Raw genomic sequence first — 19,906 nt, 5'->3', positions numbered from 1 at the left:
CTATTCTGGTGGCCATTTTGGATTTTTGGCCGCCATCTTGGATTTGAGGCAAATTTCAGGGTGGCCCACAAGCTTATTCGACAGAGTATGATCAAAAGTATATAAATCCACTGAGAAAACCTTGACTGGAAAACGGCGCCATTTCTGCCTGGCATGGACCTGTCTATAACGTCCATTTGAAGGACGTCGCACACATCGATGCCCCACCAAGCATGTGAAACACCAAGATAAAGGTTAACCTCGGCTACCCAGCTCAGAGGTGAGTTTGCAGTTCGATGAAAGAATAATTCTAATATCATTTATTAACGCACAGGTTGTAAACCTGGTGCGTTATAGCGTTTGCCTGGGAATTTCGGGCGCTCAAAAGTGAAGCTAGTTTCTGTCACCCATTTCTGTCGCTCATTTCTGTCGCTCATTTCTGTCGCTCATTTCTGTCGCTCATTTCTGTCGCTCATTTCTGTCGCTCATTTCTGTCGCTCATTTCTGTCGCTCATTTCTGTCGCTCATTTCTGTCGCTCATTTCTGTCACCCATTTCTGTCGCTCATTTCTGTCGCTCATTTCTGTCGCTCAGATGTGTAAACATGACGTCATCAAATCTATATTTATAGGATAGGTTATAGGAGATATATATGTTATAGGATAGGAATATAGGACCCAAATGACCCAGAGGACCCAAATGACCCAGAGGACCCAAATGACCCAAATGACCCAAATGACCCAGAGGACCCAAATGACCCAGAGGACCCAAATGACCCAGAGGACCCAAATGACCCAAATGACCCAGAGGACCCAAATGACCCAGAGGACCCAAATGACCCAAATGACCCAGAGGACCCAAATGACCCAGAGGACCCAAATGACCCAAATGACCCAGAGGACCCAAATGACCCAGAGGACCCAAATGACCCAGAGGACCCAAATGACCCAGAGGACCCAAATGACCCAGAGGACCCAAATGACCCAGAGGACCCAAATGACCCAGAGGACCCAAATGACCCAGAGGACCCAAATGACCCAGAGGACCCAAATGACCCAGAGGACCCAAATGACCCAGAGGACCCAAATGACCCAGAGGACCCAAATGACCCAGAGGACCCAGAGGACCAAAATGACCCAGAGGACCCAAATGACCCAAATGACCCAAATGACCCAGAGGACCCAAATGACCCAGAGGACCCAAATGACCCAAATGACCCAGAGGACCCAAATGACCCAAATGACCCAGAGGACCCAAATGACCCAAATGACCCAAATGACCCAGAGGACCCAAATGACCCAGAGGACCCAAATGACCCAGAGGACCCAAATGACCCAGAGGACCCAAATGACCCAGAGGACCCAAATGACCCAGAGGACCCAAATGACCCAGAGGACCCAAATGACCCAAATGACCCAGAGGACCCAGAGGACCCAAATGACCCAGAGGACCCAGAGGACCCAGAGGACCCAAATGACCCAGAGGACCCAGAGGACCCAGAGGACCCAAATGACCCAGAGGACCCAGAGGACCCAGAGGACCCAAATGCCCCAGAGGACCCAAATGACCCAAATGACCCAAATGACCCAGAGGACCCAAATGACCCAAATGACCCAGAGGACCCAAATGACCCAGAGGACCCAAATGACCCAAATGACCCAAATGACCCAGAGGACCCAAATGACCCAGAGGACCCAAATGACCCAGAGGACCCAAATGACCCAGAGGACCCAAATGACCCAGAGGACCCAAATGACCCAGAGGACCCAAATGACCCAGAGGACCCAAATGACCCAGAGGACCCAAATTCTATGTATGTTTCTATGATGATGTATGTTTTGGTGAAAGTACATAATGTGAATACTAGTAGCAATTTTACAAAAACCATGGCATAATTTCAAATCTTGACCCGAGATGATAATTATGCTACATCATAATTTCCATGTGCCAACCTGGGCGGAATCCAAGTGGATTCACTTGACTTGTTAATGTCACAATTAAGCTTGGATCATCAAAATCGCGATTGTTATAATTACAATATCAACAAAAAAAATACATAGCGAATAACATTGTGAGTTTGAGTAGTAAATGAATAACAAACGAATGACTTACTTATTTAAATATTTTTAAAACAAATCATTGTGATTTTATCAGGTGGCAAATGACATACAATGGAATTGATTTCACTTGCTTATTGTCCATCCATGCCGCTTGGGATATGGAGTCCTGGTGGTTTGGTCCCGGTGGTTCTTATAAACGTTCACCACTTTCGTCAGTCTTGAGTCCACGTTCCAATTTTATTCCAGGTAACCTGCATTCATTTAATGTCCTTCCTGGTGGTACGCCACCAGGTCTCTCTTTGCCGTCCATCCTTTCCCTTCCCGTCACATGCCAAGCATATTGCTCTTTTCGGTCGGTATAGCTTGATCCTCCATGTGCAGCACGTGACCAATCCATCCCCACCTCCTAATTTGTATCACTTCCATGACGTTTTCCCTCCCTGTTAACCTGTCAACCTCTTTCCTACTGTCCATTCTAGACCAGAAGATTGTCAAGATTTTCTTAAAGCTGCTGAAAATGAAAGACTCCAGTTTGCTATTTTTTTGTGATTTTCCAAGATATATATATATATATATATATATATATATATATATATATATATATATATATATATATATATATCTATCTCTATATATAAAGGAGTGTCTGTGTGTGTGTGTGTGTGTGTGTGTGTGTGTGTGTGTGTGTGTGTGTGTGTGTGTGTCTGTCTGGATGTCCGCTTATAACTCAAGAACTACACCGGAGAAAAGTTTTAGACACAGATTCGGAATCAGCATAAAATCCCGGTGGTTTTAGGCTACGTTTTATTTTAATATCAATGGTTTAAAAAAACCGCGTCACCTGCAATTCCATGGTGGTTTGTGGCGGCGCTAGACGTTCGGGGTGTATTGCAATGGTTTGTCGGGTTTGGCTGTGGGTCCAGAATAGCTCCCATTTCCTTATGTTCTTCCACTTTTATTTTGATTCTTCTGTTACAACGCCTTCCTTATCTACCTTATATCCCCCCGACGAGGCCTCTACATAATTTCATGCGGCAGAATTTCGTGCATTTTGAGTGAAAGAAGTGAGACGAAGTTGTAGGAGGAAGAAGAGGCACGGTCACTGTGGAGGGCTTCGATCGTGAGTGGAAATGGCGGGAATTGCGTTTGTATCGCAAAGTAAAGGATCTGCATTCATTTCTGAACTTGCATTGGTGGATTGTTATACGTCTGCATTATTTTTCATAAAAAAACTTTATGTTGAACTTGAAGGCTCCAAGCACGGACTATATATATAGCCCTCATTGAGATAAAAGTAAAAATCCTGCTATTGCTTGCCAAGCTAGCCGTCCCCCCCCCCTCCCACTTCACTCCCCCTCCATCCCCCTCCCCTCTCCTCCTCCCCCTCCCTCCTCTTCACTCCTCTCCTCCTCCCCCTCCCTCCTCTTCTCCCCTCCCCCCCTCTTCTCCCCTCCCCACCCTCTCCTCCCCTCCCCACCCTCTCCTCCCCTCCCCACCCTCCCCTCCCCCCCCGTTCCCCTCCCCTCCCCCCCGTTCCCCTCCCCTCCCCCCCCGTTCCCCTCCCCTCCCCCCCCGTTCCCCTCCCCTCCCCCCCCGTTCCCCTCCCCTCCCCCTCCTCCTCCCCCCTTCCCCCGCCCGGCAATGCCGGGTACTTCCCATGGCCAGCTGTACGTGGGCTGCTCGAGGGTTGGAAAACCAAGCAATCTTTATGTCTTGGCACCAAGTAAGAAAACCAGAAATGTTGTATACCAAGAGGTTTTGAGAAATTGAAAATTGACAAAACGTCATGTAGGAAATGTACTGTGATATTGCTCTAAAATATACATGTTCTTTTCATCATATATTTGTATTATTCTTATTCAACCCGGGTGAAGCCCCCCTCCCCCCTCCCCCCTTCCCCTCCACTCCCCCTCCCAGTTCACTCCCCCTCCCTCCCCCTCCCCTCTCCTCCTCCCCCTCCCTCCTTTTCACTCCTCTCCTCCTCCCCCTCCCCCCTCTCCTCCCCTCCCCCCCCGTTCCCCTCCCCTCCCCTTCCTCCTCCCGTCCCTTCCCCCGCCCGGCAATGCCGGGTACATCCCATGGCCAGCTGTACGTGGGCTGCTCGAGGGTTGGAAAACCAAGCAATCTTTATGTCTTGGCACCAAGTAAGAAAACCAGAAATGTATACCAAGAGGTTTTGAGAAATTTAAAATTGACAAAACGTCATGTAGGAAATGTACTGTGATATTGTTCTAAAATATACATGTTCTTTTCATCATATATTTGTATTATTCTTTTTCAACCCGGGCGAAGCCGGGTACCTCAGCTAGTATATATATATATATATATATATATATATATATATATATATATATATATATATATATATATATATATATATATATATACAGTGGAACCTTGACTTACGAGTGCACCAACTTACGAGTTTTCCGAGATACGAGCCGTCGCTCGGGCGGTTTATTGCTTTGAGATGCGAGCCGAGATTTGAGTTACGAGCTTTCGCCACCCGCCACCAGGTGGGTTCCGGTCACGTGGTTATCTTGCCGTGCAAGCATATCTGCCGTATATCGCTGCTGTTTTGTTTTTGCATGTTGGTTATTTTGGAGCTTACGCCAGCCGCCACCAGGTGGGTTCCGGTCACGTGGTTATCTTGCCGTGCAAGCATATCTGCCGTATATTGCTGCTGTTTTGTTTTTGCATGTTGGTTATTTTGGAGCTTACGCCAGCCGCCACCAGGTGGGTTCCGGTCACGTGGTTATCTTGCCGTGCAAGCATATCTGCCGTATATCGCTGCTGTTTTGTTTTTGCATGTTGGTTATTTTGGAGCTTACGCCAGCCGCCACCAGGTGGGTTCCGGTCACGTGGTTATCTTGCCGTGCAAGCATATCTGCCGTATATCACTGCTGTTTTGTTTTTGCATGTTGGTTATTTTGGAGCTTACGCCAGCCGCCACCAGGTGGGTTCCGGTCACGTGGTTATCTTGCCGTGCAAGCATATCTGCCGTATATCGCTGCTGTTTTGTTTTTGCATGTTGGTTATTTTGGAGCTTACGCCAGCCGCCACCAGGTGGGTTCCGGTCACGTGGTTATCTTGCCGTGCAAGCATATCTGCCGTATATCGCTGCTGTTTTGTTTTTGCATGTTGGTTATTTTGGAGCTTACGCCAGCCGGCACCAGGTGGGTTCCGGTCACGTGGTTATCTTGCCGTGCAAGCATATCTGCCGTATATCGCTGCTGTTTTGTTTTCGCATGTTGGTTATTTTGGAAAATTTCTTAGTTTTAACCATGGGTCCTAAGTAATTGAGTGCCAAGGGCAGTACTGAGAAGAAGAAGAGGATGATGTGCTTGGATATAAAACACGCAATCGTCGAAAAACATGAGCGAGGTGTGCGTGTTGTCGACTTGGTGAGGCAGATGTGAAGGCAGCTGAAGATTTTATTATAACTTTTGCCGAACTGATAGAAGCCGAACGATACATCCCCCAGCAAATCTTCAACTGTGACGAGACAGGGCTCTTCTGGAAAAAGATGCCGAGGAGGACGTATATAACGGCAGAGGAGAAGAGCATGCCAGGCCACAACTTGTTCAGAGTGCCGGCGATAGCTCGCCTTCTCTTTGTGGAAGACACGGTGAGATTCTTAACATCCAACAACTAATGGGACGCAAACGGGGCGCCCAGTTTAGCGGTACACACATTGATGAATCACCCTGCCTGTGAAACACCGACATGACAGGTTATAGCTGGGTCGGGATTCAAACCCAGGCTGGACAGTTTAGAGTCAAGTGTGCGTACCTCCAGTCCAGGCCATCCTGCCAACTTGTATGCTGCATACAGGTGAAATATAAAGCGCGAGATATTTTTATATATACTGCATATTTCAAAAAAAATTGGTGTGGTTTTTGGCGGGCTGGAACGGATTAATAGCATTTCAATGCATTTTAATGGGGAAATTTGATTTGAGAAACGAGCAAATTGAGTTACGAGCTCGGTCACAGAACGAATTAAACTCGTAAGTCAAGGTTCCACTGTATGTATATATATATATATATATATATATATATATATATATATATATATGTATATATATATACATACATACATACACATTCGGTTGCCGGAGCTGAATCCCACTCCCGGCACCAATGTGTTATGGTTCTCAGACAGGAATCCCACTCCTGAACACCGAATATGTTACGGTCTGGGATTCGGGTTTACTACGAGTGGTTAGCCTCAGTTCCCTCCTGAACTTACCCGACATGTGGCTGCCATGCACGAATAACTTCGTGCTTGGCAGGTTGCGAACCAGCAACTACAAATGGCAATTGGTCCGTCACGCGATAGCTTGCACACGTGCAGAGGGAATAAAATCCAGTAACCAAGAGAGTATAATCACACGTGTAGAGTCCTGTGAGAGAGTCTGGCCTAGAACAGATGCACACGTTCTGAGGGAATAAAATCCAGCAACCAAGAGAGTCTAATCACACATGTAAAGGCCTGTGAGAGAGTCTGGCCTAGAACGGATGCACATGTTCAGAGGGTGAGTGAACCCGGCAGAGAGAGATAAAATACAGGCACTGTATTGGTCCACAACACAGTATTGGTATAGAACATTGGTCCACAATGTCCAAAAACCAAGAAAGTTCAAAAACGTGTTCAATCTCCCTTTGTTCACCCTCACCGAGGTGGGGAAGCTGGGGTTGGGGGTGGGGGGGGGGGGGGAGTGGAGGGTGGTCTTGGAAGTGTCCTGGCTCCCTATTGGTGGAGCCCGTTACTCCGCTCCACAAGCTCCCCCAAAGTGACTCAGGCCCTGATTGGTGGGTTTCTGAGCCTGGCCACCATGCCAGACTCTGAGCCTGGCCACCACCATGTGTTTCACATGCTTGGTGGGGCATCGATGTGTGCGACGTCCTTCAAATGGACGTTAAGATGATCGAATGTTCCGCCTGGTTCTGGTTGATGTAAATGAAAGATCCCACGGTGTCTTTCGGGAAGAGCAAATTGGTTATCTCCGGCACCCTGAACAGATTACAAATTTCTGCCCTGACTGACTGGAAGGCCACAACAAAACCACCCAGCATAACCAAACCATCAAATCTAACAAAAACACCCAGTACAACGGAACCATTGAGCCTGGTGCCTTTGAGCCTGGTGCATTGCCTGGTAAATGGTCCCTTTCTGAGTGGAGGACCTATCTTTCCTTTTCCCAACGCATAACAACATAATAACCTGAAATAAGGGAAATGGACTAAGATAATGGTCTGTGTGAAGTAACTATTCTAAGGGACCTGTATAGTGGTTGCCATTACTTTTTAGTGGTTTTCCAAAACCGCAACAATATATATATACACATATACATATATACACACATATATATATATATATATATATACATACAGACTTGGCATTTAATATGGAATATTTTTTTTGTGGAGGTGAACTGACTTTTCAAGATGACTTAGAACCAAAAGTTAATTGAAATTATGTTGAAATTATTCTAGATTTTGTTAATGTGACCTTTAAAAGAAACAAAAACCACATTTGCCATTTCGAAGCAAATAAATTGATCCTTGAAAGTGATGTAAACTGATATCAAACTCAATTCATGGACAGTACTGTGTTAAACTTCTGTACGTTTTCCAGAAGTATCTCTTTATTTTGCACATTAGCCAATTTTTTTTTCAACAAAAACAAAAGCTAAATTATGACTGGGATTACGGACAGTAAAATTACAGTTCAGTACTTCGTATAACCCCCACGAGCATTCAGGAGAGCACGTACACGTCGAGGCATGGTGTTCACGAGATTTGCCAAGGTTTGGACAGGAATCGCTTGCCATGCAGTGACAATAGTCTGCTGCAATTCATGCACAGAGGTAGGCTGTTGGTCCAAGTTGTCGATTTGACGCGTTAATTCTGCCCACAAGTTCTCTATCGGATTCATATCCGGGGACATGGCAGGCCACTCCATATGCTCTACACCACGGTCAGCAAGAAAGTGTTGGATCATGCGAGCACGATGACGCCGTGCATTGTCATCTTGGAAGACAAAGTTTCCTCGAAAGGCTGCACGAGCAAATGGAAGCAATGTTTCTTCCAGAATGACCCTGTACTTGAACTGGTTCAGGTTTCCATTCAGATCAACCAGGTCAGTTTTTCCCCCTGCATGAAAAGCAGCCCAAACAGTCACACCACCACCTCCAGCTTGGATTCTTGGCACTATACAATCTTCGTTGTGGGCTTCATGCACTTGTCTGCGCACTCAGACGCAGCCATCTTGACGATAGTCCAGAAATCTAGACTCGTCACTGAAGGTCACGTGATTCTAGTGTCCTGGCTGCCATTGACGGTGCTCTCTGGCCCACTGCAATCGGCGCTGGCTGTGTTGTCTGGTCAGGCGTGGCTTTTTCAGGGGAAGCCTGGCATGATAGCCTGCTTGAACCAGTCGTTGGTTGACTAGCCTTCTGGATATAGGCACATTTGTAAGTTGCTGCCACTCAGCCCTAAGCCGATTAGCTGACTTGGTACGGCCATTGCAGACTAACCGGTGCAGCTGGCGCTCATCTCTCCTTGTGGTTCTGCGTGGACGTCCTGGCCTCGGTATTGGAGTAGGGACACCCCTCTGTGCATTTCGTTTCAGGATCTTTGACACCTGACCTTGAGTGATGCCATACTGCCGAGCAATAGCACGCTGTTTCATGCCAGAATTTCGTAAAGCCACCACTCCATGACAAACAGCATTGTCAAGTTGACGGACCATCTCCAGAGGAAGCGGCAATAACTTTTGTAGAGACCTTTGTTGGTCGAAAGCTTGTCGAAAATTTAAGATCGACGTCCTGAAGCTACGTCCGCGTCTGATTTAATCTCCCGATTATTTATTTAATGCAAATGAGACGCCCTGCTTGTACTGTGGAGTTTCTACTATTTCTCACAGTTACATATATACAGTGAACCCTCGTTTATCGCGGGGGTTACGTTCCAGAACCCCCCGCGATAAACGAAAATCCGCGAAGTAGCGACCATATTTTTTTATTTTTTTTTATATATATTTTAAAGCATTATGAACTCCCACACTCTTATTAACCTTTCCCATACTCTTATAAACACTTCCTATACTCTTAAACACTTTTTACGCTCTTAAACATACGTAATTTTAACAACATATAAAATTCTAATGGGTACTCACCGTTGAAGATACTGTAGCTACCCATGGGTTCCCCAAGCAAGACCAGCATCAGAATCTCCTTGCTCCAGCCGGTGACGTCACCGGCGGGGATCCCCGGCGCGAGAGTGGCTGGTCACGTGACCACCGAAGCACGCCATGCTTGAGAGGCGTGGCTTTCGGTTTCTGGTTGTGCTTTATAATGCAGCCCGATAAATGGGCTTTTCAGTGTTCCCGAGTTGGTTTGCCAGTAGCGTGCCGTGTACGATCTCACGTGGGTAACTCGCACAAGTGGAAGCTGCCGCATCTGCGTTTTCCATACGCACGACTCTTTGTCTACCCTTCTACTGTACACTATGTACAGTATTTTATTTCTTGTAATATGTTTTAATTACTGTATTTTTCTTATTTTTTTACGTTTTTTAATTTTTTAGGCTAGAAAATGCTTATTTTACCACAAAAATATTTAAAATAATAGTATATAAAAATACATTTATACCGCAAAATCCCGCGATATAGCGAAAAATCCGCGATATAATTTTACATATACTAGCGAGAAAAAACCGCGATGTACCGAATCCGCGAAAAGTGAACCGCGATAGAGCGAGGGATGACTGTATATATATATATATATATATATATATATATATATATATATATATATATATATATATATATATACATACATTATATACATACATTATATACATATTGTCACGCACATGGCTAGTTATCACCAGCCTTGGACGGATGAACCGAACAACTTTACTTCCCGAGGCGATCTCCAATTTGGCAGTTATGACACGCGCAGGATGGAATGATACATGGGGTTTCTTTTTCAAGAACCACGAAGCGTTTAACTACAAGAAAACACGGGTTTATTCTGAATCCGAAAAAAGAACGAAACAACAAAAGGTAACGATGATGATTTGTTACAAAATAAGGTGCCGAATGAAGACACCGAAAATAAAGCTTAGGTAACTAAATTCTACGGTGAGGATCCTCCACTCAGATACAAACACGCACACAGGGTAAAGTAAAAAAATAATAGCTCCCTCTCCGGCACTTAGCTGACCCCAAAATGGGTCCCGTTGGTGAGGTCGGCAGTGGTGATGTCCAGAGCCACCAGGGCAGGAAGCTTGGAAAACGGCAACGGCGACGACATCGAACGCCGCACGCTGAAAAATGCTCGGTATCGAGGCTGTGGCAAGCCTGCAGATGGCTCTCTTTCTTTCTCCTCCGCTTGGGAAAGGACAACAAGGCCTCCAGCTCCCCGGAAGAGCCCAACAGTCCAAGCTCCCTCCAGATCCCCGCAGAAAACCGCTCTCTCTCACAACGCACAGAAAGGCCTCATACTTCCTCGCAAGACCCAAAAACGCGGTCTTTTCACCCGATCAATCGCGAAGCTTTTTGCTGCCACTTGCACTCCCCAAGCACCAATCGCGAACCTTCTTCTTCGTGCGCTCACTCACCAAGCACCAATCGCGAAGCATCTTCTTCACGCGCTTGCTCACTAAACACCAGTAGCGAAGCTTCTTGCTGCCACTCGCACTCTCCTAGCTCCAATCGCAAAGCTTCTTGCTGCCGCTCACACTCTCCAAGCACAAATCGCAAAGCTTCTTGCTGCCTCTCGCACTCTCCAAGCACCAATCGCGAAGCTTCTTCTTTGAACGCGCCTCGCACTCCGCCTACGTCATCCGGACACGTGGCCTGTTGGTCATGTCCGCCGCCCACCGTACCACTGATAGCTCCACCTCTCCTGGGTGGGTTCTTGCTGTATGTGTCCATGGAGCATGATAAGCTTGGCCGGCAGTTGTTATAAATGTTAGGGATGGCCACAGAGGGTTTCATGGACAGGGGAATTGAACCTTAAACCTTACCACTAATTAACACGTCATAATCCTTCGTATGATGAACATTTAAACACAACCATAAGCTACATTTTCCCTACTTAGCACATCAAAATGTTCCTACACACAAAATAACTGCAGTCAAGTGCTTCCTACACCTCGATACTGGCAGTTTTGCCCACTCTTCTTGTGCAAACTGCTCCAGTTCTCCCAGATTTGAAGGTTTCCTTCTCCCAACTGCTATTTTCAGATCTCCCCACAGGTGTTCAATGGGATTTAGATCTGGACTCATTGCTGGCCACTTCATAGCAGTCCAGCGTTTTGTCTTGAACCATTCCTGGGTGCTTTTTGAAGTGTGTTTGGGGTCATTGTCCTGCTGCAAGACCCATGACCTTCGACGGAGACCCAGCTTTGTGACACTTGGTTGAACATTGCACTCCAAAATGCCTTGGTTATCTCCTGATTTGATTATGCCATGCACACATTAAAGCACCAAGTGCCAGATGCAGCACAACAACCCCAAAACATAATTGAACCTCTTCCATGTTTGACTGTGGGGAAGGTGTTATTTTCTTTGAAGGCTTCATTTTGTTTTCTGTAAACATAGAGATGATGCGCTTTATCAAAAAGCTCTAATTTGGTCTCATCTGTCCACAGGTCATTCCCCCAGAAGGATTTTGGCATGTTCAGGTGTGTTTTGGAAAACTCCAATCTGACTTTCTTATGTCTCTCTCTCAGCAGTGGGGTCCACCTCGGGCTCCTACCATAGAGCGTTTCATTGAGTTGGCGATTGATGGTGCGAGTTGAAACTGTCGTACCTTGTGTTTGAAGGTCAGCTTGAATCTGTTTTGCAGTTGATCAAGGTGCTTTCTCCACCATTTGAACAATCCTTCGCTGCAATCTTCGATCAAGTTTTCTCTTGCGGAAAGTCCAGGGAGGTTTGCTACAGTGCCATGGGCCTTAAACTTCCTGATAACATTGCGTACGATGGACACAGGAGCATCAAGGTCGCTGGAGATGGACTTGTAGCCTTGAGATTGTCCATGCTTGGCTACAATCTTGTCTGACCTCCTCAGAGAATTCTCTGGTTTTCTTTCTCTTCTCCATGCTCATTGCGGTACACAGTGACACAAAACAGCAGAATGACTCCTTTTCTCCATTCAAACTGGTTGAATAAGTGATTTTTATATTGCAGGCACCTGCAGCTCACCGCAGGTGAGTTCAATTCCAAAGTAAAGGAAAATCACCTGCTTGAAATAAAAATTATTTCGAACAACTTCTAAAAGGTGCCAATAATATTGTCCAGGCCATTTTTGGATTTCTGTGTGGAATAAGCTATTTTTAGTAATTTTTTCAGCTTTTTTGTTTTGTTCCACTGCAAACCAAAGAAATACATATGTGGATACCAAAAGATTTTTTTAATTTCACCAGTTGTCTGGAGGAAATAGTGCATTATTTGAAAAAAAGTGCTAGGGTGCCAACATTTTTTGGCCACGATTGTATATGTGAGCTCAGTTTATGGAGGTTCCGACCTGCGGCAAACTGAAAAGTCAATAACAATTATTAAAATGAAGCTTATGCTTGTTCTACTTTTAAAGAGCAATTTCCTTTCTATTAATGTGCGTGTCATGGTATTTCAGAATACCAATATGCACTGTAAGAGTACAAGTTTTACATCACCATTTTCCCATAACTGTGTCTGCCTGTTTCACCTGTCGATCTTTTCGAGAGGTGTTCCTCTCTTGTCCATGGTATCATGGATAACTCGCCACCTCTTCGCAAAGGACGCTGTCGGACCTTAAACGTCTTCCAGCTAATGCCAGCGGATGGGACATCCGGCTTAATGTCCATTCTAGAGATTGCACACTTTGTGATTCAACACCTTGCATAAGAAACACTAGTCTGACAATTGATAGCCTTGTTGGGAATGGAATCCACACTACACAGCTCAAAATAAGCAAGTGAGCTACCTCTGCACCATCCTGCCAGACAACACTTGGTGTGGAGTGGGGGAGGGACAGGGGCAGGAAGGGAAAGTAATAATAATAATAATAATAATAATAATAACAAAAATCTCTATTATAAAAGGAGTATCAGTCTGTCTGGTTGTCCTGTTTTAACTTGAGAATGGATTAACGGATTTCAATAAATCCAACTATGGTGGATTGAGGGAACTCTCGAGAAGGGTTGTGATGCAAAAAAAAAAAAGAGAAAAAAAGGCAGCGTTTGTGTAAGGTACATGGACACGTGTCTAAACTGCAAATGCCAACTTGCAACGCTGGTTATCCCCACACAAAGGGCAGGATCTCCCAGGAATCCTTTGTTGTTGTTGCCCATATATTAGCCATTTCAGCAAAGATTGGTACTCCCGTCTGCGAAGCGACGGGTCTTATATTCTAGTAATAATATTGTGATGTCCACTTGAATGCGTGTCATGATTGGAGCCACTTTTGGCCCATGACATCGATTATAGTGAAGGATTAATATGTTTAACAAGGTGTTGTTAATGAATATGTCTATACACTCAGAGTACATACTGACTGTAAACAATGGCCTACTATTTTTAAAAAAAAGAAACCAAGGGTCTTTAACATCCACCGGTAAAAGTGAAAGCAGGTGAGACACCCAGCTTAGCATAATCTGATATGAAGCACCAGGATGATAGTGTCTACATTCGGTTCAAGCATCAAACATAAACTAGAAAGGTAACAAGTGAGCAAGCCCCCCTTTTTAGCTACCCAATCAGCCTCATGCAATCCTTGTATGTCATGTGACAACACAGCCCTAATACAAGTCTTACAAGATTGAGAGCAAGAGCATGATGCTCACTTTTTCACTTCCGTCACGTAGTCGGCATTGCGGTCGATAAGGTGCAGCACAGAGCCTCGAATGGTCTCGTGCTTGCTCGATGACGCAGTCCCAAACAGCGTCACCCCAGGAACGGTGGCACAGAGCTGGGCAACTGCCTGACCCTGGAGGGCCCGAATAAGAGGTCAAAAAATCTGTGCCTTAGAGGCTGTGTTCTTGTCTTTAAGCCAATCAGCAGTGCCAATCACAGCTAACTCCTAAAACCATAATATACAAGGAAACATTTTAACGAACAAGAAGGGGACATTTGGCCTACTGTACCTGTGTCTTAGCCACATCTCACAATCCTGTTCTACTTACATATTTCCCAGCATGCATTTTGCATTTGTTACGCATTTCTTTATATTTCTATCAAACAATGCAAATCTTTTATTTAGCCAACTTATTCTTTACATCCACATCCATTTAACCTATCGACGTGGTTAATGACCACTGTATTGAGCCAAAGGGTTACTATAATGAATAACCATGGTGTTACTTCCATCAACATGATCATACATATATTAGGGCAGCTGAATTTAGCTACCTTCTAAAATATGCAGTGCTTTATAATGCAGCACCCTGCAGGAAATTCACCTGGGTGGCAGTTTTTTTAGTCTGATGTGACTTTTCATGGTTCATACCAGGACCAGACATTTCAGAGATGAGCACAACACAAAGTGAGCTTGTGGTCCCGTTTAATACGAGTAAACACACGTATAACTAGAACGGCACTTGCTAGACCGCATGCCTCTGCCGGGATGAACAATACATATTGTATCCACTGATAGGAATCGGGATCTGAACCAAAATCGAATCGGCTTGTTCTTGTCACTAAACGAGCTCATCCACCAAGTTTTGTCTTAATCCATCCACAACTTTTTGAAATATCGTGATATACTCGTATATCGTTTTTGCCCCATTGCTCAGTGGTGACGAATCACTTTAAAAAAAAATTGGTTCAGATCCAGATACATATCCGGCCTCTCAGTGGGATACAAAACATCAACTGTTCTTCCGCTCTTTCACTCCCTCTCTCTGTTCTCTTCACCCTCTCTTTTGCTCAAAGTCATCTGCTATCTGCTTGGAAATCAGCCAACATCACCGCTTTACACAGAAAAGGTGCAAAAACAGATCCTTGCAACTACAGACCAATCAGCCTTCTCCCAATTATCAGCAAAGTCATGGAATCCATCATTGCTTCGGATATGAAATCTTTCCTCTTCTCCAATGGCTTGATCTCTGATCATCAATTTGGTTTCAGACCAGGTCACTCTACTCTGGACATGCTGCTTCTGCTGTCTCAACAATGGATGGAGGTCCTCAATGCCAAACAGGAAATTAGAGCTGTCTCCCTTGCCTTCGATACGGTCTGGCACCCCGCTCTGCTCACCAAACTCTCCTCCTTTGGTATCCATGGAAATCTCCACGCATGGCTGGCGGACTTCCTCTCTAGTCGCAGTCAACGTGTGGCCCTGAATGGGTTTCTCTCATCTCCTCTTCCTGTTCAGGCTGGAGTTCCCCAAGGCAGTGTTCTGGGCCCTGTGCTTTTTCTGGTCTTCAGCAATGATCTCTCCGACTCTCTTGAAAATCCTCTCTATCTCTTTGCTGATGACTCCACTCTCTGCCGCTCCATTCCTCATCCCTCAGATCGGCAGTCTGCAGACCTGGACAAAATCACAGACTGGGCAAACAAGTGGAACATGTCTTTCAATCCTGATAAATCTCACACTCTTACGATGTCTCTCCGAAAAGACCGACTGGACAACCCTCCCATTCACTTTCTGAATAATCCTCTCCAAGAAGTTCTGTCACTCAAGCTTTTGGGTCTCACTATCTGCCATGATCTTTCGTGGGAAAACCACATTTCCAAGCTGGCCTCCAAAGCCAGTCGCCGACTGGGCATCTTCCGTCGTGTGAAGTCCTTCCTTGGCACACCTGAGCTCCTCACCACATACAAGGCTTTCATCTGCAGCTCAATGGAATACTGCTCTCCCCTCTGGGCTGGTGCTCCTGCCCCACACCTAGCTCTTCTTCACGCTGTTGAAACCAAAGCGTTCAGAATCATTGGAATCTCCCGCGATGAAGCTATCTCCGAGGGCCTTTCACTTACTCACCGCAGGCAGGTGGGTGGTCTTTCCGTCATCTACCGACTCCTCTCCGGCCTTGCTCCCCCAGCTCTCTCTGGGCTCTGTCCCCCAAATATTCCTACAGGTCGCACAAGATCTGCCTGCAACCCTCTTATGGTTAAACTGCCAAAATCAAGCCTCTCTGCTCACCTTCATTCCTCTTTTCTCCTGCCTCTGGAACAAACTCCCTCACTCTTTTCAATCCCACTCCTCCCTCCAGGTCTTTAAAATAGCTCTTCACCACCATCTCTTATCTTCCCCTATCCAAAACCTTGATCTTTTCTACCCCAGCTAATTTCACCCCAAATCCACTTTTTTGAAACACCAACTTCTTTCTTGGAAGTCCTTGGTGTCTTTGTGTTTTATACTTCTCCCACCCCCCTCCCCCTTCCCACGCCTCCTCCCGCCAAGCCCTCTCCCTCCCACACATCACCCGATGTCCCTGCTCTCAAATGTTGTGTTTGTGTGCTTCCCCTTCTCTCCCCATCTTGTCTACCGCTCCCTCTTTTAATATATTTTGTTTGTCTGTTTGATTCATTTATTGTGTGATAAATGTTAGCTCTTTCACGAGCCTCGATTCTGTATACAACAACAACAAAAAAACTTCAGCCTGGCGGAGGTATTCTCTCTACCTAGTGCTGTTCGTGTTTGGAATGTGGTTAGTATCAGGGTGGAAAGTTTAAAAAAAAAATTCATATCCTGATGCTGTGTAGACTTTGCTTCCCTGCTGATGGACCTCTGGTAGCTTGTAACTGTTGCTGCGTTTTTGTCTGAGGAAGAAATACTGAAATCTATCTATCTGGGTTCTTCCCAACATCTTTGTTCCTTTCACATTTCTTTCTACTTTTTCATATTTCTCTTTATTCATTCTAATTCTTGCTTCTTCTTTATTTCTCTCTTTCTTTATCTATCTGTCTTAGGAGAAGTGAATTCTTGTAGAAAGTTTTCTGGAAGGTTCACTTGGCTGCGCTTGGATGAGTTTGAGGGTAGAGGAGTAGCGGCTGAAACCCGAATCCTATCCAGGTTCCTCCTGATGACTCCTGATGACTCTTTACTTATTCTGGTTCCATCTGATGACTCAATGCAGTATTTGGTTTTCCGTTTCATTTAATCATTTCTCAAATCAGTCCTGCACCATACAGACCTGGAATCAAAATGCCGGAGTGTGGATAGGACAAAGGGCAAAAAAAAGTTCACAGGAACCTGGATAGGGCAAAGCCATTTAGAAACCTCCTAGCATTGTCTGGACACACAATAAGCACGTAAACCTGAACCTATTCAGCCACAATCCATAGGTCCACCCAAGTATTCCCGGTGTGTCGACCAACAAGAGGATGAGAAATCCTAAGAATGGTTTCATGCATGCAAGGTGCAAAAAGATTAAGTAATTTTATCCTTATACAAACTTTTCGCTTTGTGGAAAACAATCCAAAACATCTTTAGGAGAGTGGTCTAGTGAACGTGACTTTCGTTAATAGTCGTGGATGTGTCAAACATCGTCTCTCAATGGACACAATATGTGATTAAAGGTCACACCAGCTAAAGATGGCAATACAAGATTCGACTTCTACGTGTGCATGTACAACTAAAATGCTAACACTTATTCGAATGTACACAGGGACACGGGTAACTGATTTGTTCAACAGAAACGAGTCAAATGATTGTTTAGGACACGTGTCCTAATATATATATATATTTTTTACGGCGGAGCCCGTAGTGCAAAGCCGTCTAGAAGAGTGTTTGTCTGTCCGTATGTGTGTATGTATGTATGTCCCCTCAAACGTATACCAATCAGAGCTGAGGATCTGGTCACGTGACAGGGTGATGTGATTACGTCTGATGTCATTACGGCGGTGCTGTGGCTAACTCTCCACACACCGCCATTTTGATTCCAATTCATTCAGGCCGAACACATTGTCGAACCTGTCATATATCACAATCGCCATGCTCTACCTGTACATTTTTCATTCAGTGTGAAACACAAGCAAACAGATTGTTAAAATGACCATCAAATATCGAAAGCATTGACGTTATGGCTCTTGCAACAAAACGGTACATATAGGCCTTAAGCTTCATGCCTCAACTTCAGGCTGCTACAGACAAATTGAGCCCAGGTTTCTTAATACAGTAGTGTATCGTTTCAGTAGTATCGTTTTCGTAATAGAAATACAGTAATAATAATATAGTAAATATGACCATAACATTTTAATCCCAATGTCGTGAATACATAGTTAATGGATTGAAGCGGTGTATGGTTCATTAATCAATGATAAGCGGTGTATGGACTAACAACCGTGGAAGTAATGTCGCCTCGGTTTTTTGATAGCGTGTTATTAACCCAATCCTTGTGGGGTATAAAGATTATAGTAGATCTTCCCTCAGTTCTGTAAGTAAAAATTACCTCACGGATGTCGGGATTCCTGCAAATTTCTTTGTTTAATATTATAAACAGCATTAGCGACTGTTTAAAAATCGAATCATGTGTGTTTGTGGTTTATAATATTTTACAAGCCCGACTACGCCGCTGTTAGACTTTCGGTCTTGTTTTTTATGCTTCTGCCAGAGGCATGTTTTTGGGTTGTCCGTCCATCTGTTAGTACTTCCGTCAGTCTGTGATAGGTTTTTGTTACCGCGATAACTTATGAACGGCTGAAGGGATCTGTGTCTTCTTGGTACATGGATGTATAATGATGCAAAGATGAAGTGATTACATTACGGGGTCAAGAAGTCAAAGGTCAGGGATCCCGTTAGGTAGAAATTCTGTTACCGAGCTAACTTGTGAACCAGTGATGGAATTTTGACCAAACTTGGTACTTGTATGTATTATGATGCAAAGATGAACAGGTTAGATTTTTGCATCAAAGGTCAGAGGTCATGTCAGGTAAATATGTGATACTTGAGAACAGCTTAAGGGATTTTAATCAAACTTGGTACAAATATGTAAAATGAAGTAATGATGTGGGCAGAGGCATATCGGTCGTCATAGAGTGCCGTTTCGATTTGTGAAAGGATTTGTACACAGAGACAAGGCTCATGGGAGAGCAAGAACATTGAACAGAGCAGAAGGAAACAGCACAGAGGGTGTGAAGGGGAGGGTCAAGGTAAACATGAACAGCAGAGTTGAAGGAAAAATAGAGGGGGTCTTGAACAAATAATGGATGATGGAAGAAATGGGGCAGGGTAGGACACTTGGGTTGGACAAGATGGATACAGAAGGAAACTCTCAGGAAAGAAAAACTGGGAATTTGGAAGGAGGTGGACTTGGGGATTGGAGATGGTTAACAAGGGTAGAAAAGATCATGGTTTTGAATTGGGGATTATCTGAGATGGTGGTGAACAGCTGTCTTGAAGACCTGCAGGGAAAGAATGAGATTGAAGAGGATGTGGAAATTGGTTCCACAGGTGGGGGGGAAAGAGGAACAAATGAGTGTAGGTGAGCAGCGATCCTGGAGTTAGGTAGTTTCATCAGAAGGGGCTGATTGTAGCACTTGTGCACCTTGCAATAACCTGTGGGGGACAAAGCACGGATGAGCAGAGGGTGCAAGACCAGAAAGTAGGTGATAGAATGGGAAAGTCATGGGATGGGAAAGTGATAACCCCATTAACTCAGCTTCAGCGTCGGAGATCCCTATGATCTTGAAAGCATTGGTTTCCACGGCGTCAAGCTGAGCAAGGTGTGAAGCAGGAGAGTAAGCCCAGAGGGGAGAGTAGTAGTCCCTCATGCTGCAGATGAAGGCCTTGTAGGTGCTTTGGACTTCAGGTGTACCAAAAAGGACTTTGTACAATGGAGGATGCCCAGTTGGCGACTGGCTTTGGAGGCTAGCTTTAAAATGTGGTTTGCCCAAGAAACATCATGGCTGATAGTGAGACCCAGGAGTTTGAAT

General features: G+C 45.0%; 1 protein-coding gene across 1 annotated transcript in view; it reads right to left on the bottom strand.

Annotated features, from left to right (window-relative positions):
- Positions 1-19,906, bottom strand: part of VAT1L (vesicle amine transport 1 like) — a 158,965-nt gene that overhangs the window by 120,995 nt on the left and 18,064 nt on the right. Inside the window, exon 4 of the mRNA XM_078785709.1 lies at positions 13,876-14,018. Within this exon, the coding sequence (XP_078641835.1) occupies positions 13,876-14,018 (143 nt within the window). The remainder of the gene's footprint in view (positions 1-13,875; positions 14,019-19,906) is intronic.

The sequence above is a fragment of the Myxine glutinosa genome, chromosome 10 (assembly GCF_964187855.1).
Source record: "Myxine glutinosa chromosome 10, kmMyxGlut1.1, whole genome shotgun sequence".
Lineage (NCBI taxonomy): Eukaryota > Metazoa > Chordata > Myxini > Myxiniformes > Myxinidae > Myxine > Myxine glutinosa.
Note: the sequence above shows the minus strand (reverse complement) of the source record. Positions and strands in the feature narration are given on the sequence as shown.